Source organism: Culex quinquefasciatus, chromosome 2, assembly GCF_015732765.1.
Source record: "Culex quinquefasciatus strain JHB chromosome 2, VPISU_Cqui_1.0_pri_paternal, whole genome shotgun sequence".
Taxonomy (NCBI): domain Eukaryota; kingdom Metazoa; phylum Arthropoda; class Insecta; order Diptera; family Culicidae; genus Culex; species Culex quinquefasciatus.
In genome coordinates this window covers 22,693,454-22,710,020 of record NC_051862.1, presented here as the reverse complement: position 1 = coordinate 22,710,020, position 16,567 = coordinate 22,693,454, and the positions used below count along the sequence as shown (strand labels likewise).

The 16,567-nt window shown below is 34.7% G+C and overlaps 1 protein-coding gene across 50 annotated transcripts in view; it reads left to right on the top strand.

The window, feature by feature from the left end:
- Nucleotides 1-16,567, top strand: part of LOC6052303 (sodium channel protein para) — a 228,697-nt gene that overhangs the window by 129,431 nt on the left and 82,699 nt on the right. For all 50 annotated transcript variants that reach the window (XM_038252955.1, XM_038252972.1, XM_038252954.1 and 47 more), the window contains one exon: nucleotides 2,674-2,802. In XM_038252955.1, coding sequence (XP_038108883.1) covers nucleotides 2,674-2,802 — 129 coding nt within the window. The remainder of the gene's footprint in view (nucleotides 1-2,673; nucleotides 2,803-16,567) is intronic.

Sequence of the window (16,567 nt, the reverse complement as noted above, 5' to 3'; positions counted from 1 at the left end):
GAATCAGAAAATTTCACAAAAGTTTCATTTTATATTATTGAAAATCGAACCAATAGTTTCCGAGTTGAATAATTCAGGCTTATTTGGTGACACTAAGAAAAACTCATTTTCGTCGATTCGAATTCTAAGTGTCTCAGAAACTAACTGTAACATTTTCACAGTCTCAGAGAGAAAATAATAGGAAATTTTTGCTCATCAAAAATATTTTTCTACGGTTGTGCTTTTCTTTCAAGAAGTATTTATAAACATATACCCAAAAGTGGATATAACATTTATCAGATAAAATGTAATTTAAAAAAAATCAAATTAGTTTCGATTTTCAAATAGTAGTTTATGCAACAAGTTGAAAAAAGAAGATTTTTTCAGCACGAGTTGTACATTTATCCAACGAGGTTTACTGAGTTGAATAAATACGACGAGTGCTGAAATAGTAGTTTATGCAACAAGTTGCAAAAAGAGGATTTTTTCAGCACGAGTCGTACATTTATCCAACGAGGTTCACCGAGTTGGATGTACATTTATCCAACGAGGTTCACCGAGTTGGATAAATACGAAGAGTGCTGAAAAAATCAAGTTTTGCAACGAGTTCCATACAACATTTTTTGCAATTCCAAAAAACACACACTGAGTGAAATTTTACGTCAAATTTTCATTTATTTTGTCAATAAATCGTTTAAATCAATTTTTTTTGAAAAGTGTTACTTTTTGAAACAAGTGCTGAAAAGTTCAACTTTTCAGCACCCATTTGAGTGCTGAAAAGTAGAACTTTTCAGCACTTATTTTGAAAAGTGTTGCTATTCGATTCTGTTATTTTTGGTACAGAAAAGTAGGCTATTTCGTCATTCAAGAATGACAGGAAAAGTGAGTAGTTTCTCGACGGAATTGCAAAAAAGATTTTTTATTACCTTTTTTTCAAAAATGCATGTCTTTGGAACTAGATATTGCATGATCATACAAAAATTTGAATATTAAAAAATAAGAATTTAAGTTTATCTGATGAAAAGTTGAATAAAATTTACAACATTCTTTTTCAAAACACAGGATTTCATGCATTCATGCAATAATGATGCAATTTTTTTTACATTTACTTTTTTTTACACAGGAACGATGTTTCATCCAAATAAAAAAATACAGAGAAAAGTCGATTTGTGAAAACGGAGAAAATTTTAAAATTCAGTCTTAAACCCAAAAATGTCACTTTAGTCTATTAAAACACAACATTACATATAAAAATTGAAGTAGGTAAACGTCAGAATCTATTTTTCGTGATAATAAATTTTATTATAAAGACGGAGTTTTTTTTCTAGAGCATTTTGTTTTTTTTTTTTAAATGGTACTTATCAGACCCAACAACTTTGACGAAGATTTGGTATCTTAGAATCCTGGAAATTTTTTCTTAAGATACAGATTTTCGAACGTTTTCATAATATTTTTGTATGCCCCCATAATAGCATGATCATAATACTAAAAGCTAATTTAAAAAAGTCAATTTTTAATACAAGCAAACAAAAAAAAAGTGCTTTTTGGGTCATTTGAGATTACGATTCCCGAGCTCATGCCATGTTTGCCAAAGCCTTAACTTTCGTTTTTTTTTTCCAAGAACAAACTCGCCCGATTACGTGACAAGGCTGGCCAATTAGACCCGTCGTCGGCGCCCGTTAATTGCCGTTATATTTTCGTTATTTCTTCGAATCCGTTAAACCAACCAGCAGCAGCAGCAGCAGCAACAGCAGTGTCCAAGTCCCAAGATGGGACGGCTTTCTCCACGTGAATGTCTCGCGAGTAGATTTGTAGGCGTTGCAAATGATTGATAATGATATAGTCTGGCAGACTCCACACACACACAGCTGTGTGGCCGGTTAATTAAGGGATTTTAATGGCAAATTAAAACAAAGCTATTGTCTGGTTTGAGCAGGTCAAATGAGGTTCAGGATCGATGGAGTCGTTTGATATGGTAAAATTTCAATTCGGTGACGGAGCAGGAAGCGGGAGACCCTTTTATCCTAATTTGGAACACGTCGGAATAAAAGTCATTCCTGCACACTTGAAGACTGCTCCATATGGCCAGGTTCCTGCCAGGAGGGTCGCGTACTGCAGTAAATTTTCCTCTCACGTTTCTGCGTTAGGGTCTGGTAATGGTTGAGTGTTACATTAGGGTGACCATTAAGAATTATTTTGAAAGTATGTTTCCATACTTAATTTTATGTAATTTTAATTTTGAGATTAGTTTTATTTTAAAATTGAAAAAAAAAACTGATTAGGTCACCCTACCCATTCACTAGCCCTAATTCCAGCTGCGTACGCGGGGTACGTCAAGTGCCCTGGCATCAACTTTTACGACCTACCATTTTGCAACTCTCGCGTTGAGTTGAGGGCCGGTTGCCTCTCGAGGGACTTCCCGGGACGGGGGTGTCAAATGTAGGAAAAACTGTGGCCATCCTTGCCACTTTTATGGCCAATCGATCGTGCCTCCTCTCCACTCTCGAAACCAGATATCAAGCGACTCCATTAAGGTTTAGATTTGGAAAGTTTTCAGGAAAAGAATCGTTAGGAGATTTTTTAGGTTTCCCACTTTTCTGTCTCACCTTTTTTTGAAATTACTTCTCAAAACTTGAAGATTGTCTTAATTAACTCGTTATTCTTTTCCAAACAATCTTAAATGACGAAAACTAGGGTGATATTCACCGGCATCTACACGTTCGAATCAGCTGTAAAAGTGATGGCGCGAGGTTTCATATTACAACCGTTTACTTATCTTAGAGATGCATGGAATTGGTTGGACTTCGTAGTAATAGCATTAGCGTGAGTTTTTCTTATATCCTTACCTTAACTATATATATAAATATTGCACCACAACATTCACACGATCACACATATAATCACACAAATACACAGCGTTCGTAGATGAAGTTTACTAGAAAAATAGAAATAGGTGCTTTCCAAATAAAATCATATAAATAGAATTTGTAGATTCATAGAAAAAAAAGAGCAAAATCGACAAATTTGGGCCACCCTACACGGAGAAAAAAGAGTTCCCAAAATCGTGAACACCCGTTCATGAAATTGGGAACCAAGAACAAAGTGTTCAAATTCCATGGTACGTTTTTGAAAATCGTACCATGGCATTTGAACACTTTGTTCGTGGTTCCCAATTTCATGAACGGGTGTTCACGATTTTGAGAACTCTTTTTTCTCCGTGTAGATCTGATCGATTGTGCTCGTCAAAATCTCCGCCGTCCACCCTATGAAATCGTGATTTAATTTATCCTTATCCATCAGTTATTCCAAAATAACTCCCTCGAAAAGGGTTCACACGTTCATCCCCTTCCCCTCTTCCGACGACGACCATATAAATATACATAAAATTATCGGATTTGTAAAAATAGAACCGGAATAGTTGCAGGGTGCAGCGTGGTGGGGGTGGGTTGGACAGGTGAACAAGGGCACCCACCCCCACTTAGCACTAACCCCTTCACGGGTAAAATACAGCTCAAATGCATAACACGTTGCAGCGGAACTTCCTGAAAACGACCCAAACACCCAATTGGTTGTGTGGTTTTGGTGAAGGGAAATGAGCTCGCCTTGTAACGGGGTTGTTTTGTTTTGAAACGGGAAACTTTTTTTCGGTTTAAAAATAGAAATTTGAGTTGTTCGTAACGATGACATTGCTGTTCTCTGGGAACTATTCTTAGTGGTGTTTGAGTACTATCCTAAGAAATAAAATGAAATTTTTCTATGATGGTTAAGACTCAACCATTATAAAGAATGAGACTAAACACACCCTTACGCTATAGAAAACAATAACCCTTCTTCGATTGTTTGTCAAATTGTTACAATTAACTCTATTTCACTAAGCAAGAAGTCCTTATCGCAGCCCTGACACACTTTCATGTCTCATATCAACGCAGAGATATTCTTTCCCTGTTTTCAAACTTCTAGTGAAATTGCTGAAAACTTTTTCTTTTCATTCGATTTGTTGTGCAAATTCATAGAATAGAAACCCATTTCAAACTTTTACTCGTAGAAAGATCCTGTAAGAAGGAAATAAATCAAGGAAGATCTGTCAACACGCAAGGATTTCAAAACATTGCAACTAGATTAGAAATACAATTTTGACAGATCTCACTTCATCTCCTTCCTATAGAGCCCCCCAACAAATAGACTATTCTAGACAAACCCCGCGTCTAAAGTTTTGCATTATTTCACTTGGCTTGACTAATCGGTTTTGACAGCTATACTTTTAGCGACGTAGTCTCGACTAGAGTAACATTGTAGAAAACTGCGTGGTGTGAGAAATGAGCGATTTGTGGTGTTTTAGAAAGTTTTTGCGACCCATTTTGCGATACATCTTCTTCCGTGCCAGCGAAATAACTTCTCTGGGGTGACAGTGGGAATGAATGAAGGAATGTTGGGGACACATACGTGATGCTACTGTTTCAAAATGAGGTGTGTTTCAATGACGGGTAGTACACTCAACCCCCGATGGTTGGTGACTTTTTCGTTTGACACTTTTTAGTTTGTACCCCGTTGGTCACGAACTGTCACTTTTTACACGGCGCCCACGCACACTATCAACACAAACGTTTGGTAGTGTTCGTGAACTCCGTGTAAAAATGGTGTCAAACTAAAAAGTGACCCCGTTCGTTTGACAACAGTTGGTGTCAAACCATCGGGGTTGAGTGTATTGATTTTGCTCAAGGAATGACGATAATTTTCTTTCTTGCCAAGGTTTTAGAATGATTTTTGTTAATTCAGTTTATTACAGTTGTAATTGGAATCATTCTCAGTGTTTAAAATAAAAACATTTTAATCTTGGTTCTTTCAAAAACTTTTCTAATTAGAGTATCAACAGTTGTATGGAATTCCTATAGGATTGAACCAAAAAGTCGTTGCTGAGGGTTTATATTTACTTCAAAACATTCTTGAAATTAACTTCTTAACACTGAGCTCTAAGAATCCTGAAACATTCTTTTCTTATGTAAGATCTTATTTCACACAATATAATTTTTAAAGTAATTTACCGGTCGGGCATAAGTTGATCACAATTTTTATAGAAAAGTTTACACATCTTGATTCCGAATCTAGCAAAATTGATCAACTACATTTTTAAAGACGAAGTCTTCTACAAATTGTGAATTATTTTCCGTATTCAAATTTTACAAAATGTAGAAAACATCTTCAATAATTATTTTTTATCAATATTTATCGAGCAATTTTCAAATGATCATACATCTTAGGGTGGATTTTCATGGATTTTTCGATGACCGACATCGAAAGCGGCTTTCGATGCTCGTGGTCATATTTTGCCGAAAACTCATTTTTATCAATCAGGTTAAATCGCAAAATGGTTTGGATTGATATTTTATGGTAGTATAAGCACAAACAAACACATACCCATCGCCGGAAAGTTGCGAAAATGCGATTTTCCGACTTTTCATTTTCGATGCACGAGCATCTTTAGACGACCGACATCGAAAGCATACTCACGACCATGCTTTGCTAAAATGTCCGTGCATTGAAACTCGATGCTCGTTCAGTGCCTTTTTGCTACCTCAGCGGCCCCCTAGACACAAACCTAAATAACGCTTTGAAACGCTTGGTACGGGATGGGAATGAAACTTGACGAAACAAATTCTATCTGTCAAACCAGACCTTGTCAACAATCAAAACAGCTGATTTTGCATGGTGAAATGGTGGACATTGTTTTGCAGGAGGAATCCGTCCACCGGTGGTTGGATTTCGGAGTATTGTTTTACCGGAGGAATCCGTCCACCAGTGGTCGGATTTCAGGGCATTGTTTTGCAGGAGGAATCCGTTCACCAGTGGACGGATCGCCTGGCCAAGTTGACAAGAGGAACTTGTCCACCGGTGGTTGGATTTCGGTGCATTGTTTTGCAGGAGGAATCCGTCCACCGGTGGACGGATTTCAGGGCATTGTTTTGCAGGAGGAATCCGTCCACCGGTGGACGGATTGCCTGGCCAAGTTGACAAGAGGAACTTGTCCACCGGTAGAAGGATTTCGAGGCATTGTTTTGCAGGAGAAATCGATCCACCGGTGGCCGGATTTCTGGACATTGAATCCCTCCACCGGTGGTTGGATTTCGGTGCATTGTTTTGCAGGAGGAATCCGTTCACCGGTGGACGGATTTCAGGGTTTTGTTTTGCAGGAGGACGGATTTCTGGGCGTTGTTTTGCAGGAAGATTCTGTGCACCGATGGACGGATTGCCTGGCCAAGTTGACAAAAGGAACTGGTCCACCGGTGGTTGGATTTCGGGGCATTGTTTTGCAGGAGGAATCCGTCCACCGGTGGCCGGATTTCTGGGCATTGTTTTGCAGGAGGATGCCGTGCACCGTTGGACGGATTGCTTGCCTAAATTTTGCTTAAATTTCTTAAATTCCAAAATTTCTAAAATTTCTTAAATTTCTTAAATGTCTTAAATTTCTAAAATTTCTTAAATTTCTTAAATTTCTTAATTTTTTAAAATTTCTTAAACTTCTTAAATTTCTTAAATTTCTTAAATTTCTAAAATTTCTAAAATTTCTAAAATTTCTAAAATTTCTGAAATTTCTAAAATTTCTAAAATTTTTAAAATTTCTAAAATTTTTAAAATTTCTAAAATTTCTAAAATTTCTAAAATTTCTAAAATTTTCGAAAATTTTTAAAATTTCTAAAATTTCTAAAATTTCCAAACCTTTCTAAAATTTCCAAAATTTTCTAAAATTTCTAAAATTTTTAAAATTACTAAAATTTCTAAAATTTCTTAAATTTCTAAAATTTTGAATTTTTTTTTTAATTTCTAAAATTTCTTTAATTCTTTTAATTCCTTAAATTTCTTAATTCTTTTATTTTCTTTAATTTCTTAAATTTCCTCAATTTTCTAAATCACTTAATTATTTCTTTAATTTCTCATATTTCTTGAATTATTTATTTCTTAAAATTTCAAAAAAAATTAAATTACTTAATTTTTTGAAATTCCTGAAATTTTTCCAATTTTTAGTCCACTCTAAGCTAAAAGACACGTGTCGCCACCTATGAACAAATAGCGTAAACCTATGATTTATTTTTTGAAAAATATGTGTTTTTTCCTTCATAATCAACATTTTTATTAAACTTATGCCGGATTCGGATGAGAAAAAATATTTCCAACAATTTGGTGTACAACTTTCCAATATTTGTTTGATTTTTCTATGAGAAAACTGTAAATTTAGAAAAAGATAGTAATTTGGACTATTTGGTAAGAAAGTCTGTCAAAAATCAATAAAAATTGTTGAATATACGTTAACACACTTGTTATTAACTATTTAACTATTTATTTCATTGATATATATCGGGAAACTCATTTTTTCGTGTTCCAAAACATGTTTTTTAAAGAAAAAGGTCACAAATTTTTGCGCGCCCAAAAATTGATGTTCATTATTTCCAAGCAAAAAATTTTTCTCGTCTTTTGCAACCAGTTTCATTAAGATTGATGCAGGGAATCATGAGAAATAAGCGATTTTAATCTTCAATCCAGCAGAAAGAAATGCGATTTTTGGCAAGTAACCTCATTTTGGCGCCACCTACATTTGAAACACAGTCGCGCTGCAAAACCTCAATGGAGCACCCGCAGTCGAGCAGTTTTTGACAGTTCGCTCCATAAGAAATACATTGTAGAAAAAAGCAAAAACTGCTCGAATGGAAGTGCTCCATTATCTCTCATCTATTTTGCATGATTTTTCGCAACGAACATGAGGCAAGAGGTTTTTTTTAATTAAATTATGCGCTAGTCTAATCATACGCCTTTTTGAAAAAGATTTATTGAACAACATCAGCTTATTTCAAAAGTTGTTCTGGAATTCCAATCGCCACGCAATGCTGCTTTGTTTACGTTTGAATCTGTCATTTTCCATCCTTCGTTAACTTGCATGCAAGTGTTCCTTATTCCGGAAAGTCGATTTTGGGGTTGTGTCTAAGCTAAATGAAGTAACGCAAGCCACGAGCATCGAGTTGGTTCGATGCTCGTGCTCTCGATGTCGTTGCACAATCCATGAAAATCCAGCCTTATGCACTCTTATGATAATTTAGAAAATTATCTCATAGCATTTTAGTAATTCCAATGGATTCATGAAAGTTTTTCTTGCATTGAATGTTTGAGTAGTTTTTAAAAACAAGTCTTATGTTACAAAAAGCAATACAAATACAGCTGCAATGTGATTGCAGAAATTCATTCCATTTACAAAATTTGGTACCGTAAACCGGGGTGACTTTGATAGGATTTCAATTTGTTTTTGGAATATTTTCCAACAGGTAAGGAGTTTAGTAAACCACACAAAGTTCATTCGCTATTTAGGAAAAAAAAAGTTTTTTCAATAGTGTTTAAAAAAATAGTTACGTTAAAAATTGTAAGTTTAAATTCCGGGGTGACTGTGATCTTGTTAAAACCATATTTAAAGTGTTCAAACATTATTTAAACTTTAAATGTACCATCACTAAAGTAGCTGATATAGTTTTTAAGAAAAGAAAAAATCAATGATGAACTAAGTTTTCAAGGTTTTTTTTACAAAATACATATAAATTTTTGGTAAAATTATTAAAAAATCTGAATTTTGGCTGAAATTAGCTAAAACCAGTTTTGTTTATAAAATTATTGATTTATATGATCACACTAAATTCGAAGCACGAATCGCAAGTTTTCACATTTTATATGAAATTTGTTCAACTGAAATGGCCTATAAGATTATTTTAAATTGTGTTTCAAACACACTATTTATAGCATAGCATAGCATAGCATTGGTGTCTACCCGTAGCTGCTACTTCGTTATTGACCAGGACCCCCAAACATTGCTCCGTGGACCACAGATGAAAAGTAGGAACCAATCATCACCCCTTCGCAATTTTCAAAGGTCCCTATCGTGCTGATCAATACCGACGCCGGCCACGACCAGAGGTAAGACACGGGGAAGTGGATGGGAATGTTAGTCCGATACTTGAGTGATGGGACCGCCAAATCGACTGCGTCTCCGACAAAGTATCACATGAGTTTTGAGGGGTTAGTAAGATGGGTATGTGGTCAGGATTCACCGTGGTAGGTGATGCGACCATGAGCAATTTGTTTATCGGTTGAAATTTTAAAAATCTTAGGCAGCTGGCTGCGGAAAGATACCTATCTAGGGATTTAAATATAGTATTAATTCGACCGCGATTCTCCAGAAATTCTCAACGCTCCTAACCAACTGCGTTACGTAATAAAAGAACGCTCCCTTATTATTTCTCCCCCTTTTCTTTAAAATAGTGCTGTTTTCGTGGGGAATTGCTTTATAATGACACCAAGATTGTTAATTTTGATATTTATTGTCTTCTTGTCGCGGTTCTTTTTAAACTTTGGTCTTTTGAAAGAACCGTTTCAAGATGGCATAATTTATCGAATTTCCAAAAAAAAGTATTAAATTTGGTTTTTGAGAATTGAAAATTCAATTTCAAATATTTCAATGCTAATAAAAATTTATCTCAAAAGTAAATGATTGTTTGAACAAAATGAAAAAAAAAATCATTGTACAACTGATTGTACACTAAAGTTTTACCAGAATACGAATTTGAGCATTTCAAATTGCATAATTTGTAAAATATTACCAAAAATCCCTTTTGTCCAATTAAGCTTTAGCGTTTATAGACTTTATCGATTAAATCAGAATGTAGAAAAGAGTTCACAGAATATTTTCTTCAAATAAAACATCAGCATTAGTTCAATTCTTGCACAAATAAACGCAATTAAAAACAATTTTTCCGGCATCCTAGATTTAAGTTTGGATGCCATTCAATTACCCGAATGTTTAGGTTCGAGTAGAAATCTTGACAAAGAGACCACCAAGATCTATGGTTTCCAAGGGCATCTTCTCGTTTTCAGTTTTTATTTGTTTTATCAAATAATTTATAAAAGTTCAACGTTAAAAAACCTTTAAAATCATTATTCATTAAATTAATTAAAAAAACCTTTCTATCCAAACTTTGAAAAAAGAGCGAAAGAACCGTTAATAATTCATAAAAATTCAAAACATTTTTTAACAAGCCCAAACATGCTAAATATGATTATCAATGCAGAAAAATGCGTTTTAGATTGTTTTCAGATGATTAGACTCATATTTTCATGGAAATTTTGAAGTGTTTTGGAAAGAAAAAATTTTGCTCCCAGATTTTTCAGACCATTTTTTTTTGACATTTACTTTGAAAAATATTTGCAACGGCCTTATTTATTTACTTTAACCAAGAGGGTCAACCATTTGATGATTTAAGTCATTGATCAAAATAAGGAAACTAATAAAAAATGTTGACCCATATTTTAATTTTTCATATTAATATGATTCCAATGAATCTTACAAATACAGTTATGCTGTAGATATAATTGGAATGGCGTTTGTTAACATAATTATTGTCATTTAACATCGGTGTTTGTGCAATTTCAATGATAAATTTGTTAATTATTTATTTTTATTAAATTTATTTTATAATGGCATTTAAGTTGTGATTCTGATTCAAATCTAGTTTCGTTAGTTAGGGTTTAGAACATGAACACGTTGCTCTCAAGATTATTTCATATCATTAGACTCCACAGAGGCTAAGGGAACTCTGCAATCTTTGATCTTTTTTTTTTTTGGGAGGGTGGTCCAGCCGCACATCGTTGATGTTGAAACCTCTAAACTGGGCCCTCGTCCTGTCACGTCCGTCAGTAGTCTTGTCGTACATTACAACTAGAATCAGATCTGCCAATGAATTAGTACACTTCGACCAAATAAACACTGACGCTGTATGGATCTGACTCTAGAATAAATGCACAGTTGTTTGTTATTCATAAGTCCAAAATGTTCAATTATTCGTATAAGTCCAAATATTCATTTGCTAACTACTTTGGGTTGGAAATCTAAATTTTAATCTAAAATCCTCTAAACTTAATGTTCAAAACTAAATGTTCCTTTAACTGTTGCAGTACTACTTCTATCAAAAAACAATTAAAATTTGTGAACTGATGTACAAATAGGATAGAAATCGCGATTTCAAAAACAAATTACCATTTACGTCAAAAGATCCGTAGTTCCTCGATTCGCAACAATGGTCAATACAACCATAATCCGAAAACCGTTAGTTCAACAGATCAACGAATTTTGTCCGATATAATAACATTATTGATTGATTGAGACGCTATGGACAATTTGACATAAAAGAATGCCTAGTATTCTACATCAATCAAAGTTTATTGACAGCATTACTCTAACTTAACAATTGCAACTAAATTTATCATCAAATAGATTTGGAAAGCATACAGATTTATTTTAAATGCTAATGCTAAGCAACAAATCAATCGTACTATCCTGAAGTCCCAACCTAAAACCCACATTGTGATAGTGAAAAAGTCACAGTAGCAGCGGTGTCTTGTGCAATTGTGATATTTTCACTATCGGAGAACTACCTAGTTCACGAAGACAGCTTATCGGTCTACGCTTAAGCCCTGGGGCTGCGACAAAGCGAGTTCTCGTAGCATGAAGTGGTGTCCATAGCGCTTATAAAAAAGAATGTATACCCAAAGTTTAACTAATGCACTAGGATCAAATCATGCCCCTTGACTTTACAAGGCCCAGGGGAACTCTGCAATTTTTGATCTTAGAAATCTATGATGTTTAGAATTTTTGATAGCTATATGTTATTTTAACAATACTATAAATCTTTAGAATTTTTCGAGTCATCATTTTTTTAAATGTTTGGAAATTGTTTGATTGTTGAAAGTATCTTAGATGTCGTAATTAAGGATAGAAGAACTTTTTATGAAAATTTTTTAGTTGTAATTGTTACCTTATAAGCCTCATGAAAGCAATACGATCCTTGGAACTCTTATTTTCATAAGAATCTCATGATTCTATTGAATTAAAAAAAACATGGTTTTGTTCCAAATCGAAGATTTAGCAACCCTACTGCAAAGCAAACCTTTTACGTCAAGCTGTAAACAGCAAAGAAATGGCGCCTCAAAAGTTAAACTCAAAACCGTTCAAAAGGATCGCCGTCATACACCACGCGCAGGACACACGAGGAAAAGCTTTCACCTGTTTTTTTTTTTGTGCTGCTTTCCAAGGTGGGGGACACGCGGGGCAAACGTGAAGCACACTGCAATAACTTACTGTCACTGAACACGCGATGCAATATGTTCTATAGCTGCTGCTGTCGTTGTTGTTTTTGTGCAGTTCAGTTCGGGCGTTTGCAGTTTAGCTGGGGAACAAGGCACACGAAAGCTTTCAGGTTAGAGCGCACCATTTGCTACCAGTAACATTTTTCTAAAAGTTTTATCACGCTCCGCTGGAGTGCTTCGTAGTTGTTCGTCGTCAAACGGCTTAAAATTGGCCACCCCCTTCGTCATCGGATATTTCGTGGTCGATGCAATGTCGCAATACAACATAAGCATAAATTTGTCCCCTCCCTCCACCCCACAAAGGCCACACCCGTTTTAGGTACGGTGAATTTCACTAAATTAGCCGTGGTCGATTTGTTCAATTTTTATTTCGACTGTCACGCGATGAAAGTCCCATTCCGGCAATTTTCGCCACGTAAGGATCCCGAGGAGGACGATGACGATGTTGGTGGCTAACGACCCCCTACCCCCAAAATTGCGAGAGGGGTGGGGTGGCCCCGTGGGAAATTCGCACACTCTACCCTGCCGGAGAAAAGTTCTTTGGTCACAAAGGATACACAATGTCTAACGCACACACGCACTTATTTAAAACATTGTGTGCAATAACAATGATAAACAGCAAAAAGGAAGCATGACACAGACACATAAACACTCGATTACCCCCACGCGTGGTGGAGACCCCGGAGTGACAGCCCTGCCCCCTGTACAATGAAAAAGGGTGCACAGCAGTGGGGTGAAGTGGGTTCGGGCATGAATATAAAAAAAATGTGGTTGATGCAATCTTCAAAATCACAATTTTTTTGGTTTCTACAAATTTTTTTTTACAAAAAACAATAGGAACAATAGGATTAGAGGTTTCTTGTTGTTCCAAGTAACTAAGTAAACATAAGGCAAAAATCCCAAAAGTGCTAAGTTTTACTCCATACATCAAAATGTTATCTCTTATTTAAAACAAAACATCGTTTTTAATGAAAATGTTTCAAAGAAATGTTATGCCTAATAATGTACAGCGCAAATTGTAAATGTCGTATGACCTTAAGGAGCTATCGCACTACGGCAAACACATAAAAAATCTCACCCTTTTCGTGCTTGACAGTTTGCCTACATTTGTGTGTAGAAACGTCAGCCTGCATACATTTTGCCTTGTTTGCGAGCTTGTCGCAATGCTGTCAAATTTGTCTACTTTGGGTTTAAATTTATTTCAATTCAAATCAAGGTGCATTTTAAAGAAAAAACACAAGGAGTTGATTGATATTTTTCAAATTATTCATTTAGTTTTCAAAACAACGTTAAGAACTATTGTCTACTTTACTGACACTGTTCGCATAAATGTCCCATATGCGTCTTGGTAGATTTTGAGTTACGTGTTGAAAATGAACAGCGTCTCTACTTACATGATTATAAAATCTAGCTGTTAATTAACTTATTTACTTTATAATATTTGGTTTAGCAGGAGAAAAATTAACCAAAGTTATTTACAACTACCTTGACAGCAAACTTCGATCGGGCTGGTATGCGAACATTTTGATGATCTATGAAGAATATGTTCACATACCAGGTCCCATATTGCGCACTTTTTCAATTCGTAAGCAATAAATCAAGAAAAAAATCAAAACAAACATATCAAATGCATAATCAGTAGCATGTGTAAGATGATTATTTGAAATTCATGAAAAATATCATGAAAAAATCATGAAAGCTCGTTTTCTCAACTTGCTGAAAATGCATATGGGACATTTATGCGAACAGGGGCAGTTTACTACTTTAAAAAGTGGCACTTCTAGAATCTAGAAGCAGAGAAAAAAATTGTTTTATGTTTTTTTGTTTTAAATTCATTCATTATTTACTGGAAGCTTTTAAACAACTGTTAATGAAACTTGGCTTAAAAACTGTTCTTTATGTCATTTACTCATCAAAATATGCAAAATAAGAAAAGAAACAACTTTGTAAAAGGTTGCAAATCGCAAAAAAAGAATATTTAGTTTTTTTTTTTTATAAAATTTAAGCTTTCAGAGGCTGTATCTCATAAACCTGCAAAAAAGGTTTCTACTTAAAAATGCCTATAATTTGGAACCGGTACCTTTATTCAAAAATATGAAGAATATTGTCAATTGCAATTTTGTTGGACAAATTCTTTATTCTCCAAAAGTCACATTTTTTTCAAAATTTCAAAACCAGTACCAGAGTTTGAATTATCCTAAAAATTAGCCCAAAAGATGCCTTTTCTAGTTCCCTAAATCAAATGAAATTGTTTCCATACTATTCCGTTCGTATTTAATTTGTAGGGTAGAGTAGTCATCAATGAGACACGGGGAACAATGATAAAATGGTTCTCACAAGTCGTAGTTTCAACCAATCAGGCTCATATTTGGGGGAAAGGTGTGTCTACTGGATACACGTCTGCCATTATAGTGGCTTTGGTTATGGACGCTCCCTTGAAAAGTTATTCATAGATGTTAGATTCTGGGGTGTAAAAGTAAATTATGGACAAAAATTACTTTTTCGCTCGTAGGCTGCCATTAACACCAAAACTAATATTTCTGCAAATTTCTTTCGACGTTCCATAGGGATTGAGTTGGGCTACAATGTCCTTTCATTAGGTTTGGCCAAAATTTAGAATATACCCAGAATCCAGGACTGTCTCATTGTTCCCCACTCATTTCAGCTCATGGGCAACAATGAGACACTTTGATTTTTCTTCATTAAACTTTTCAAAATCTGTGGAAATCTTTCAAAACATGTACTAAAAGTGATTTTTGGCATATTTATAGAGTTTAAACTTCATTTAACCAAAAATTTAAAGTTATTTGGTATAAATATACGGATTTTACAAAATTTAAATACTTTTTAGTATAACTTTTGTTAATTAAAGTTTCATGTTGGCAAAATTGCTCTAAAATGTTCAAGGCAAGTTACCTGCAATAGAACAATACAAAAACATGATGTTTTAATAGAAAACTATTGATTTTCATAGAGTGTCTCATTGTTCCCCAGCTGTCTCATTGTTCCTGCCAAGTGCGTCTACAATGAGACAGTTGAATAACTCTGGCTGTAGATGTCGGATCGATCTCATATTTTGGTCAATGTTAGAACACATTAAAAGAAAGAAAATACAATAAAAAGCTCATTAAAACATGCTGATGAAAAAATGAGAAAAATCTTTGAAAGTTGAAAACCAAAAGTGTCTCATTGATGACTACCCTACCCTACTCTTCATTTTGCGGAAAAATCGCGAACCAATCAAAGTCACCCCGTTTTACGGTATTTCGAGAATTCACAAATATTTTAGAGATTAAATAAAAGAACAGATTTTTAATTGCCCTTAAATTTATTTTTAAAGCATTAATTAAATCATAATGATAAGAAAATTGGCTCGACAGAATTTGCAAATAAATTTTACAATACTTCTTAATATTGTTTCTGTTACACTAAAAAAAACATAATAAGGAACCCAATTTCACCGATTATTAGTGGAAAATTATTCAAAGAATGCACATTAAAATAATCTTATTTATTAATCAACCTTTTTTAATGTTTACTAACTTCCAAACAAATTCTCAATTGGTGAAATACTTTTTATTAAACATTTTTGAAAACTTTTTAAAAACTCCCACAAATTCACTTTGGATAGTCGAATTTTCAGATATCTGGATATTTTTTTTCGTTATCTTTTTATGGGGCTTTTAACTAGAAAATTACTCAAATATGTGATCTTGAATAAAATTAACTTAGTTAAGTAGGCATGCAACGACTACAATTTGGAGAAAAAAAAGTGTAGCTGAAGTCGAATGTAACCAACAATCTTTAGATCTGTGATACTTGTCCTCATTGTACCCCACGCACGTCCCTTCTCTATCACCACCTTACCCAGGAGTCCCGCAGCCTGTGACGGACTCGCTTGATATAAAACATTGCATTTTCATGGGAGAATGACTTGAATGTTCACTTTTGTGTGGGTTGGGTCAGGCAGGCAGGCTGGCACGTACCCGGTGGTGTGTCGGCGAAACACTCTGGAGCATAACGTGTATGCTCCTCGAATGACTCTCGCGTCGGGGTGGGAATGTCCCGAACCCCACGTCCTTCTTCCGTTGACGTTCCGTTGGCATATAAGCCTTACGGTATTCCACTTTTGTAAACCAACCGTAACAAATATGTGGAATAAATAATAATTGTGTATACAGTTTTACATGCAAACATGTTTGCAGGATTATTTTTGTTCCAGTTAAACTACTAGGGTGGGATAACTTGGTCAAGATGAATTGAGTAAAGGTGGGAATAACGTCAAAAAAATTGTTTTGCATAAATTAAATATAGCATTTCATTATATAATAAATATAATTTGCTTGTTTTCATTATATTTTTATTATTTTGACATTCCCACCTTTTCTACACCACCTTGACCTAGCTCTTAGGA